Source organism: Pleurodeles waltl, chromosome 8 (genome assembly GCF_031143425.1).
Source record: "Pleurodeles waltl isolate 20211129_DDA chromosome 8, aPleWal1.hap1.20221129, whole genome shotgun sequence".
In the NCBI taxonomy this organism is placed as follows: Eukaryota; Metazoa; Chordata; class Amphibia; order Caudata; family Salamandridae; genus Pleurodeles; species Pleurodeles waltl.
The window spans coordinates 708,277,724-708,290,972 of NC_090447.1; the positions used below are offsets into that span (position 1 = coordinate 708,277,724).

The following is a 13,249-nucleotide window of genomic DNA, read 5'->3' on the forward strand; positions in this document are numbered from 1 at the left end:
TGCAGCTGAGGGAATGCAGGCAGAACATAAAGCAAGGTACCAAACCTGTAAGAGCTCGTGGGGCCCTTGAAGGCAGTATTGGTGGAGCAATTTTCAGACTGGGGTTGCTGCCATTAATTTTATGTCACTGATTCTGAAAAATCCAAGCATCACACAAAGAAAAAGTGTTGCAAATAAGCCACACCTATTCAGTAGGAGAGTGTAGTACATAGCTTGTGTTGCATTTAGGAGCACACTGTCACAAATATATTACTAAAGCATGGTGTGGTAGTGCTCTGTCATTTATAGACAACACATTTTCCATTGAAATGACCACTAAATTTGCACAGACATGCAGTTTTACTGATTAAAAAAAGCTAAATAGCACACAACTGATAATGTGTGGAAATTGGGTTTCAGTGAATATTGGTCATTTGCACATCACCAGGTAGTGTCTTGCTTTGTTTTGACCCTATCAAAATCTGTTTAAATCACACAAGAATTACAAAAAAAGTGCTTGATTTAAGCTTTTCTAAGTGTTTACTTATTTTGAAATATTTGTGCAGTTAATTTATAGGTATGTTAATTTTGTGTGTTAAAATAAACCAACATCCTATAGCCTTTCATTTCACACTGGCAAGACTGTCACATCATTCACATGCAAAAAAGCAAATACCAATCTTTCTGTTAAAAGAATAACCATCAATTTATTAGAACTAGACTGGCAATTGACCTCTCTGTGTGAACATACAGCAAATCTGACAAGATAAAAACTAAATTTGAAGTCATCTTCAGGAGCGGCTTGCAGCACGAAGAAGGGGTGGGATGTCGCAGGGGAGAGAGTGGGGGGAATTAAATTTTAAAAAAAAGAAAAACACCTCAACACTGCACGCCACTCCGCTCCTGCTTCTTCTCGCTGCAGGCACAGGCTCCCATCCTGCCCTGCGGCCAGTCCTGACGCTGCTCAAAGCAGCCTCAGGATTGGCTGGGAGCACACAGCCGGGGCGCTCCCAGGCAGACTGGGAGCCTGTGCAGGCTCTTCAGCTCAGCAACTGTGTTGCTGGGCTGGAGAGAGCCTACAACACATGTGTGTTTGGCCGGCCCGAGATGGCCGGCTAAACACACATGCGCCCTGTGCTCGTCACCCCCTTGGCCCCACCCTATTACCAAACAACATTTTTAAACACAGTTTATTATTGTACTTTGGTAAAGGTCTTGCAGCAAACGCTGCTGGCGGGGGAGCGATGATCCTCCGCCCTCATGGAGGAGCGGCCCCTGTTCATCTTTAATGCTCATTCACGCTCGAAGCTGCAGCATGCAGTTGGGCCACCTCTGGGCTCCAGTGCATTGCACCTGCTGCACTACTGGTCGCTACTCCGCTGACTTATAACCTGCACCTGGTTATGTGATGCATTGTGTTAGTTAATTTAATAATGTAAATTTTCGACTTTTTTTCCAGAAAAACAATTTGCAAAACATGTTATTCTAAGGACAACTTATTCATTTTTAATTATTGGTGCACTTGACCCAACTTTTCAGCCCATTTAGGCCACTTTCTTTTAAGTGTAAGCTATGTTTATACAAGTAAACTTTAAAACTCTTACAAACGACCCTAAAGTCTGATTCTTTGCAGACACTCTCAAAATGTGCATTGGATTCCCTTGACAATTTCTTTACACTTGCTTACATTCCTCTAATTCCTCTAATGGTTCTGTAAACTATGCATAAGTAATTTAAGGGTTTTTGATTTTGTTCATGTGTGTTTTAGAACTAACTAGTTATGTTCTACATATGTTGCACCCAGTCACAGAAAAAGCTGTGTCTCTCGAACCCATAGATTTAAAGGAAAATTATTTTGAGTACTTTTAGGTAGACAGTATTAACTGATGTTGATGTGTTTGCAGGCTGACTCAGATGATGTGCCTAAAATGTTACATACCTGTGGTATACATATTCACATGTGTTTGTATTACCTGTGCGCCTAGTGTTGCACCACGACATGCACAGACAGTGAAGAATATAGAGGATGTTTCTGTTTGATTGTGGCTGGTATTCTGGGTGCTTGCCCGGTGCAGTCACTGGCAGAATCGTGGCATTCTGGCGGAGACTAGGGCGGTGAAGGAACTCAGTCATGGGCTCTTGTTGTTGGGACTCATTACAGTCTCCGTTCTACATTTGCTATGCTTGCCTTTCAATGCATACCGACTAAACAATAACCCGTGCAAGACTTTAGTAATCTGTTATTTGTGAAAGACATGGCTCACCTCACGATAAGGTAACGGCTAGGTGTTATGACATTACGTTTTCCAGAACAAATATGTCTCATCCCTTGGCTCTTGTAACCGAATATAACTGTTTTTTGAATGAGTTATTGTTTGTAGAACCTGATGTCACACTCGCATTATGTGACATCACACTGTTCTGATTCAGCCTCATTAAAAACATCTACCTCTAACTGTAATCCTTTTTCACCGATTCACGTTGTTTCACAGAAGCAGGATCACCATTTAGTTATTTACTTACTCATTTTTTAAAGCGTTAACTTAGTTCAGATGGACATCAGGGCACATTCTACAACATGACACCCTTTTTGCCATGAACAGAGGTAAAGTACTTACATCAACTATTTTGGTCAGATGTTGCATCCAAATCACCAACTTAGGTAACCGATAGGCACTGTACCATCATATAATATGTAACCTATGTCAAGACCACAGCAGAGCAAGGTTTCTTTATGATAGCATTTTGCAGCTCTCAGAGAAGCATGCTAAATATATAGCATGGGGAGAAATATTCAAAAGGAAAAAAACGAAGTGACTGTGCAGAAAAGGAGGAGTTCTCAGCAGTGCTTGAAATGGAAAAAATAAAGTGCCGGTACTCTGTGCCAGAGTACCTGCTTGTTTCCGAGAAGTGCCGGTACTCTCCAATTAAAAGTATTACGTTTTTCCTGAGATGTGCCGGTACTCACTCTCTCAAAATAAAAAAGTGCCGGTACTCAGTACCGGACAGTACCGGCCCATTTAAAGCACTGGTTCTCGGCACTACAAGAGTGAAGGTGAACAGTGACACATACTAAGGAACAGGCATTTCAGTGATAGTTAACAGTACTGCAGGACGAGCTGAGTTGAATATACATTCAGCTGTAAAAAATAGAGATGTTCAACCTCTAGGTTTTGAATGATGAAAACAGTGGCTCTACTCTAATATTTTTCAGAACATTATTCTAGATTCTGAGGGCAATCCTGTAAAAGGAGATGTGTGTGTAGAGGCTTTTACACATCTGAACAGTACAAGATAAAGTAAGACAGGCCTGCTGAGCTTTATGTAGTTGCTTCAGGTTTTGAATTTATATTGGAGATAGATGGTTGTAATTGGGTGGTATCAATTTCGGAAAAATGTACAATGATATAAAAATACACTAAGTTTTCAAGGGAAGCTATTTGAAATGTGAAGGTAGAGGAGATATACAGTCATATATTCTGTTACTATATACCACTCATGTAAAAATGCTTTGATGGTTGGCATGTATGAAGTAGGAAGGCCAGTTAAGACAGAGATCTAGCAGCCTCTGCAGGAACTTTCAGATTGCTTCACAGCTTCTGTAAGATTCTTTTCATGAATGAAGGGTTTCATTGATCTGTGTGGGCTCAGCGCATGGTAAATGCTTTGGGCGTTGATGGTCATGGCAATGGTCAAGTATAAAGTCTGATACGCTAGTGGTATGGATTATTTCTGGGTTTAGCCCAAAACTGTAAACATTATCTTGCCCAAGAAGATACAATGTTCCCATTCAGGCCTGGCTGATAATGATAAATTCCGTTTTTTTAGGTTTCAGTTTCAGCTTCCTCTAAGTCATCCAGGCATGTTTCTTGAGGAAGTAATCATCAATGTGAATTATAAATGTATTCTGGGTTAATTTGAGGTAAAGCTAATTATCATCAAAGTATTGGTGATCAGACTCCATTTAGGAAATACTCATGCAACTCAAGTCACAAATTAAAAAGGGTGAAATCTAAAAAAACTGATCCTTGGTGGGTGTCAAATGGTATGGGAAAAGGGTGTGAGAACCTTCATTGCATTTTACCATCTGAGATCGGTGGGAAATATTGTATTTGAGCAACAGCAGAACTGCACTGCTGTTCTGCCATTTGATAAGTTTTGTTTTGACCAATGACTTTGTGTTTCACCACTGCGCATATTAGTTGCTCAATGTTCACCAGTAGCACATGGTATGTTTTGTTCAGTTGAGCCGCCTATGGGCTTTGACATGGCATTAGCCATTACTTTCTGTATTCAGTTTAGCCGCCTATGGGCTTTGACATTGCATTAGTCATTACATTCTGTATTCTGCCTATTGGCTTTGACATGGCATTAGCCATTACTTTCTGTATTCAGTTGAGCCGCCTATGGGCTTTGACATTGCATTAGCCATTACATTCTGTATTCTGCCTATTGGCTTTGACATGCTGTATCCAGTCTAGCCGCCTATTGGCTTTGACATTGCATTCCTATTGGCTTTGACATGATGTATTCAGTTTAGCTGCCTATTGACTTTGACATGCTATTAGATATTCTGCCTATTGGCTTTTGACATGATATCATATGTTACACTTTGTATTCAGCTCCGCTGCCTATTGGCTTTGACATGATCTTATACATTGCATTTTGTATTCAGCTCAGCTGCCTATTGGCTTTGACATGATATTATACATTGCATTTTATATTCAGCTCAGCTGCCTATGGGCTTTGACATGATATTATACATTGCATTTTGTATTCAGCTCTGCTGCCTATTGGCTTTGACATGACACTAGACATTGCATTTGATATTTAGGTTAGCTGCCTATTGCCTTTAACATGACATTGCATTTGATATTTAGGTTAGCTGCCCATTGCCTTTAACGTGGAGTTAGACATTGCAGTTGAGAATCCAAGCTGTATTTTTCCAAGCTGTGTTTTTGCACCAGAGAACCAAGATGTTTTTCTCACAGTAGACTAGACATGATAAGAGAGAGTACATGGGTGTTGTTCTCTCTGCTTGAGCTTGGGAACAGGAGTAGTCTTGGAGACCTGGCCAGTCTCCAAAAGGCTTGCTCAGTTTCCCAGGTCTGAGAGGAGGGGGCACACCTTTGTAACGAATGTAACAGGCTGCAGAGAGTCAGATTCGAATCTGCCGGACCTCGTGCTGGAGCTTGGCGCAGGCTGCCAGCAATCCCGTGTGGGTAGATGAATCTCTCTTTCTCGCGGCTGACAGGGGTCATCAGCTTGTAGACCTTAGAAAGATGAAGCTGTGAATAGTTCCCACACGGTGAAGTATTTGTTTTGCTTTGCATTCAATATCTTATAAATATAACCTGCTGTGTATATTGCAAACTGATATATTTTGTTTGATTAACGCGGACTTGAAAGCTACTAATTCGTCATTCATAAAAATTGGGGTTGGGGAAGAATTAACAACAATAAAAGTCTTCTTTGACCTCACAAGTGCATTTCTGTTGTGTTATGTTAGTGCTTAGAAACTAAATAAGAGGAAAGCACTACAATTGGTACCAGAAGTGGGGTTGGTCATTAAGAGGTGATTAAGAAGGGGTTTGACGAGTTAGTAGATTTCTAAGTGCACACTTTAAAAGTGTAATTGTTTTTTTGTTGTTTGGAGAATTACAGAAATTGTTTTGTTTGGAGAATCACAGTAGCACCGCAGACCATGTCTGAGAATGCATGTGTTGATAAACTGCCTGATGGTGCTAAGAAAAACTGTGAATTGTTTTCTGTTTGGGGAATTACAGAAGAAAATGCATGTGTAGCTAAAATGCCTGATAATGGTTGTACATATGTAGAAAACGTGTGTTTTGGAAGTAATGATGACAGAAAGGTCTGGATACCTTTATCTGCTTACAGAGAAATGCAGGAGAAATGTAGGAAGTTGGAACATGAAAATAGGAATTTACGTGAGCAAATTAGCCAGGATACAATAATTCAAAATAAGACTGAAAGTTATAAAAGGGCTGTTTTTGAAGAATCTTTCTTGTCCCATTCCAGTAATGAGGGGGTTAAGACAGCTCCGAGCTGCACTGAGTTTTCCTGTGAGCCAGGGTTTTTGGCAGACAAAATGCATTCCTTAACTGATAACACGGACGAGAGAGACCAGAATGTGATTTACGAGTTACCGTTGCAAAATGCACAAGTAAAACGAAGAATTTTAGAGCAAGACACCCCGAGTTTCATTAGCTTGTTTGATTTTTGGAAAAAGAATAGCCCTCATTTGAGAGAAATCCTAACACTTTTGTACATGGTCACTGTGAAAAATAATATGCAGCTGCGCGCGTGTGATTTGGCAAATGAAATAATGCAGACTTTAGGTTTCTGCGCAGTGCAAGAAGGAAAAACTGATGTACATGTAATTCAAGAACAAGGGAAGAAAATAGTGCCCCTAGCTAGGATCATACAATGGATCTGGTACTTGCAAGACAGGGCTAGAGTACCACAGGTAAAAGAGTTATCAATGAAGTTGAGTGCACCATTTGAATTCGTGTCCACTGAAGATAAAAAGCATGTTTGTTTTACTAATGATTCATTGACTGAAATGTTGCTTTCTGGCACAGTAGAAGGAACAGCGTTGTATAATGTGTGTCAGATTTTAAAGCAAGAGCTACGTGAGATGTGTCATTTTTATGCTGATTTTTGGTTCTTTGATAATGTTTTAGCCACATGGCTTGTACCTAACTGGTTCAATTACCTTGCAGATGTTAATGAGAAAAATTCAGAGAGAGAAGTGTTCACCCAGAATTCTGCCTTAGTGGGGATGGCTAAGTGGGTGCCCCAGAAATGTGAACAGCTGAGAGAAAAGGCCACTTACAGGTGGGCAGAGATGAGAGAGATGCACATTCCCCTAGTTTTGATAAAAACTGTGCAGCACGCACAAAAGCAATCTGTCATGCAAGCAGTCACAGAGCAGTTGGGGAGAGGAAAGTTACCAGATCAGAAATGGCAAATTGATCAGGTTTTAGGGAAAGTGATTGCTGCAAATTACCAAGGAAAAATCGAAATTATGCTGATACCTAGTAAAGAATCTGATTCATTCATACAAATTGGAGACAGAATGGCCCAAATTGACAAAAGTGCAGTGAATGGAGGTTTGGTAAAGAATGAGTCTGCCCCAGCCCTTCTGACAGTGCAAGAAAAGGGAAGCTGTGGTGCAGCAGATAAAAACATCAGTGCTGATGTGTGGGCTGAAGCCCCAAGTGATCCTCCAGAACCTGCAGAGAATATAACAAAGGGCCCCAAAAACGTCCTGCTGATTATAAAACAGGGAAAGAAAGAGGAAGGGTGCACTTTAAATGAAAAATGTTATTTGCAAGAAAAGTCATACTTGTTTCTTTTGCAGATCCTACCACGTTTCGCCACTGTCCCTGAGTGTGCTGTGTGGTCCCCCTTCCGGTGTGTGCGTGTGGGGTCGGGGAAGGGACCGAATCCCCAACCTGAACCTGGCTGAGTAAAGTGCCAGCACCATGGATCCATTTTGCGCAAACTGCGCCTTCAGTTCAAGTTCAACTTGTTTGATTGCATTCTTCCACTGGAACTAAGCTGTGTTTTTTTTTTTGTTTTTTTGTTTTTTTTTCCCTTCTCGTATGGAACTCTGACTTTTGCTTACCTTCCAGTATACCTTTCAGATGGACCGTGCATCTTTACATGAGTAGAACTCATGCCACATCAAATTGCTAACACTGTTGAATTAGAGACTCATTCAGAGTATAAAAATTGCCCAGTCTTTTCTGTGTAGATGTAGCTGATGTGAAAGGTTATGAGATCAATGTGTTAATCCACTTCTATTGCTTTACAGGGATTGCTTTGATCTGATGTTTTTTTTGTTTTTGTTTGAAACAAGAGATATGTGAAACAAAAATTCATTGGTCAAAGGGCGGAATGTACTGCCATTTGATAAGTTTTGTTTTGACCAATGACTTTGTGTTTCACCACTGCGCATATTAGTTGCTCAATGTTCACCAGTAGCACATGGTATGTTTTGTTCAGTTGAGCCGCCTATGGGCTTTGACATGGCATTAGCCATTACTTTCTGTATTCAGTTTAGCCGCCTATGGGCTTTGACATTGCATTAGTCATTACATTCTGTATTCTGCCTATTGGCTTTGACATGGCATTAGCCATTACTTTCTGTATTCAGTTGAGCCGCCTATGGGCTTTGACATTGCATTAGCCATTACATTCTGTATTCTGCCTATTGGCTTTGACATGCTGTATCCAGTCTAGCCGCCTATTGGCTTTGACATTGCATTCCTATTGGCTTTGACATGATGTATTCAGTTTAGCTGCCTATTGACTTTGACATGCTATTAGATATTCTGCCTATTGGCTTTGACATGATATCATATGTTACACTTTGTATTCAGCTCCGCTGCCTATTGGCTTTGACATGATCTTATACATTGCATTTTGTATTCAGCTCAGCTGCCTATTGGCTTTGACATGATATTATACATTGCATTTTATATTCAGCTCAGCTGCCTATGGGCTTTGACATGATATTATACATTGCATTTTGAATTCAGCTCAGCTGCCTATTGGCTTTGACATGACACTAGACATTGCATTTGAAATTTAGGTTAGCTGCCTATTGTCCTTTAACATGACATTGCATTTGATATTTAGGTTAGCTGCCCATTGCCTTTAACGTGGAGTTAGACATTGCAGTTGAGAATCCAAGCTGTATTTTTCCAAGCTGTGTTTTTGCACCAGAGAACCAAGATGTTTTTCTCACAGTAGACTAGACATGATAAGAGAGAGTACATGGGTGTTGTTCTCTCTGCTTGAGCTTGGGAACAGGAGTAGTCTTGGAGACCTGGCCAGTCTCCAAAAGGCTTGCTCAGTTTCCCAGGTCTGAGAGGAGGGGGCACACCTTTGTAACGAATGTAACAGGCTGCAGAGAGTCAGATTCGAATCTGCCGGACCTCGTGCTGGAGCTTGGCGCAGGCTGCCAGCAATCCCGTGTGGGTAGATGAATCTCTCTTTCTCGCGGCTGACAGGGGTCATCAGCTTGCAGACCTTAGAAAGATGAAGCTGTGAATAGTTCCCACACGGTGAAGTATTTGTTTTGCTTTGCATTCAATATCTTATAAATATAACCTGCTGTGTATATTGCAAACTGATATATTTTGTTTGATTAACACGGACTTGAAAGCTACTAATTCGTCATTCATAAAAAATGGGGTTGGGGAAGAATTAACAACAATAAAAGTCTTCTTTGACCTCACAAGTGCATTTCTGTTGTGTTATGTTAGTGCTTAGAAACTAAATAAGAGGAAAGCACTACAACTGCTTAAGCCAAATATCTCAGAAAGATATTCATGAGGGTTTTGTGATCAAGTGTTGAAAGATGCTGAAAGGTCCAGAAGCATTACAAGGCGTGCCTCATCTTTATCAAGTTTCACGTAAGCATACTGCACAATACTCAGTGCGGCAGTTCCAATACTGTGCCTATTACGGAAGTGTCATTCCTAGTTAGTATGTACCAAAGTGTGTCCAGTTTTTTAAATATTGGGAGGGTCGGGATAAAACATAGAGCATAATATGTTTGCAGTAGAAGTGATTTATTCTAGTGTGTCAAGAGAAAGTGGTATAAAAGGGGTCAATCAGTCAGATGGATTTTGAGGATTAGTAGAGCAGTTACAATGTGTTATTGGAAGTTATGAGTGGCCACTATTCAGAATAAGAGATTTCTAGTGAAATCAGTTATCCATAAATTGCTAAGGTACATGTATTATGCATTTACAAAACACATAATTCACGTTAGTCAGACATAAATACTTGATAGGGTGATTTTAAAAATACAATAGTACATCATATGGAATTATTTCTTTATGGATGGAAGTTAGTGATACCTCTAAAACATACAGTGAGATTTAGCTCCTCCCAAATTCAACTTTTTTTTTACACACAATCATTATCCACAGCATAACAGACTGAAATTCTTACAACCACATTGTACACTAAGCTTTTAAGCATGTACTGGGACTCATGCCTTCTTGAGACAAATAGCAGCACAGAAACCATTGTAACTGGTGTGCTGCATACAGTTTAAACCTGGAATTCAAAAAGAGTGAGGAGATGTCACAGAAAGCTTGGAGAACCATCCCAAGTTCTGCCATGAGACAGTACTCACCCTGAAGATTCCTCTTTGTCACTCTTTGCGTTATGTCCTCTAAGAGTCCTTGCCAGAAAGAAGATAACTCCTGAAGCTACAAGAAGGAAGCCAAGCACTGAAGCAATTGCAATCCCTACAACAAGAGGCTCCGATACATACTCTTCACAATGTGCTCCTCTGTACCACCAGTTTTCACCTACACGGCATCTGAAATTATAACCCAGGGAAACAAAGAGGAAGGAAAAGGCGAAAAGTTAGGTTCCACAAGTAAACACTTCTTCATATGCCAGATTGTTTAAAATACAACAGCCCCGCCCCCACACGAGGTCACCCAATAAGCTTTTCATTGTTGTAATTTTAAATTGCAGAATTAGAATTGGTCTATTTCTCTGTCAGCTTTCTGAACCATGATTATGCTTGTTTTTCCCAAAAGGTGAACTAAGTATTTTGAAAAAAAAAAACTTTGGACTGATGAACTGATTTATCTGCTGCTCTTCGGTGAAGATTTGTGTTAGTAGTCAGAGTGTGAATTTGCCTTCATGGTCATGCCCACAAAGGTAAGCACAGTTTACCTTGTCTGCTGGAGACATTTTGTGAAAACGTTTCGGCATGTAGAGTATAGATAAGGCCTAGAAAGTAAGGATGAAGATGAGAAACAGAGATGCACCTTGAAGAGCTTGTTGGAGTTTCTGAAGCATGTGCAGAAGTAATAATAGAGGTCTCTAGTCTATAGTTGGGTCTCTGAATACAGAGATGCTAGGGGAAGATGAAAATAGATTCCCCATGATGATCTGTGCACCCTGAGCACAGATGTCAGTCCTGTAACAGGCAGTCATTTAGAGACTGAAAGCATTAGACCCTGGTCTATAACAGTCTGCAAGGGCACAGACAGAAGAAAAAGAAGGTGAAAAAGAAGGTGATGGTATCATGGCTGACTGGCAAGAAGAGGGCCTATTATTGATCCCTGCTTCCTGGTCTACCTTAGATCACTGTTGCAAATGGCCTGCAACAGAATGTGTCAGGAAATAGGACGTCCAAGACCATGGTCAAGACCATGGTCAGTATTTCTCTGAAATTAAGGTGCACATGTGTAGATGTAAGCAAAAAGGGAGGTTTGGCAAATATCACCAAGTACAGTGGTGAAGGTCACTAAACCAGAAGACACTAACATAATATCCATAGTTGTAAGAGATCTAGAGATGGAGAAATCTAGTACAAAGATGATCACCTTCTCTCACACCTACGTTCCCACATGTGTAGATGGAAGTGCGAAGTGTACCAAGCCCACCCAGACAAGAGGTGATACAGGTAATAACTTCAATAGCCAAGAGTTCTCATACAATGTTACACAGAAGCCAGGGATGCTGAGAAAGGGAGTCTAAGATCTAGGGACAGAATGCAGCTAAGTGCACATATGAGCAGAAGGAAGCAGGTAAGTTGAGATGAATAAGGCCACTCAGGAAGTGAAAAGCAATGGGCCTAGGAGTAGTCTGGAGCAGTAGTCTAATGTTCCTCAGCATGTTGGAATCCAGAGATGGCTGACAGGTGATGATGCACCCTAGTGAATCCTGCAACACTGGCACCAAAACAGGGAGTACATAGTGAATCAGAAATGCACCTTCCTAGGACCAGGTCTACAACCTAAACTCACATGCTCATGGTGTAGTTATATGTGATGAATGCTGCATTCTGGGGCCCAGGTGCAATGTCCCACAGCAGTTACTCATCTGAATTAATGAGTCAATGATTTACTGAGTGCATATGTGTGTCACAGAGTTATTTGGGAATTGAGTGTTGTTATGTTATTTGGTATTTTTTTGCAAAGCACATACATTCCATATGTTGTTTCAAGGCATGAAGAAACTTGGGCTAAAACCAAGTGGAATACGTAAACATAGCCAATGTGCAAACTACCGAATGATTGCTCTCAACTGTAGAGTCCTTATCCTCTTTCTAAAACTAAGTGTGCACCCCTAAACATATAATTGTGCAAACTAAATAAGCTTTTCTGCAATGGCCTCCTGCTTGGCCACAAACCCTACAAAGGGCAGGATGGTCATAAACAGATTAATCTAGCACACAACCTATAGTAGGTAACCCATTGAGTTGAATAAAGAACAAGGAAACTTGACTACAGTTTTTAAAATGCAACCTGTGGGTCTCCATTCATAACTTTGCATCTACCAGGTTCCTCCATGAAATGCTCAATCAGTTCACCTGAGGCTTATCTGTGTGCGAAAACAAAGATTTATGAGGACTCAGACAACTCACTGAGTGGCAGAATGCTGAGAAACTGAGCACCCAAAAAGCTTGGGATTGTACTTGCTGTCATCACGAAGATGGAGCAATCACAGGGCCTAACAGTTCCAGAGTGGGCACAATGCAACCCACTGCCAACACTCCTGTCACCCACTTGCAGGCCAGAAATAGTAGACATGGGGCTCACTGAGGGCTCTCTTCAAACCTTCACAGAAGTTGAAGAGTAACAAAACTGTCTTAGACAGGCCACCACAAAAGCTACTGCCATCATGAGGCATCATCAGCTTCAGCAGATTTAGCCACACCATAGCACAGAGGAGGTGAACTGACAGCAAGACATGCTGGATGTTCTGAGTTTTTGGGATCACCCAAAAAAGTCTCAGTTTTACTGAGACGTTAAGTAGGATGAAGGGCACATCTGCCACCCTGAAACAAACATAATTTAATTTAATGTGAGAGCCTACTCAGCACAAAGCAATTTGCCATTTTGTAGTATACATTTCTTATTGGGAACTTAGCCACTGACTTAAAATCAAAAGATGACTAAGGCAGACCCACTTCTCTTTTTACTACTGGAATAGAAGTAACATGGCCTATCCACAGACTTAAATGTAGAGAAAATAGTGCTACAACATAACAAAAGCAGAACCAAAAGAAACCCCGCTGTACCTTACGCACAGAAGGAGTAGAGAGATCCTGAATCTGCCATTGTGAGACTAACTTTTTGCAATATCATCTGGATTCAAGAGACACTTAGGTTTTTGAATGCATACAGGATACTAAAGTCCATCTGCAGCACCACATAGAACTAAAAACAAGAAATCTGCTTGTTCCTATAACGGCACCCATGAC

At 40.8% G+C, this 13,249-nt stretch overlaps 1 protein-coding gene across 1 annotated transcript in view; it reads right to left on the reverse strand.

Annotated features, from left to right (window-relative positions):
• The window catches only part of IMPG2 (interphotoreceptor matrix proteoglycan 2), a 658,631-nt gene that overhangs the window by 110,578 nt on the left and 534,804 nt on the right, over positions 1-13,249 (reverse strand). The window contains exon 18 of the mRNA XM_069203500.1: positions 10,157-10,345. Within this exon, the coding sequence (XP_069059601.1) occupies positions 10,157-10,345 (189 nt within the window). The remainder of the gene's footprint in view (positions 1-10,156; positions 10,346-13,249) is intronic.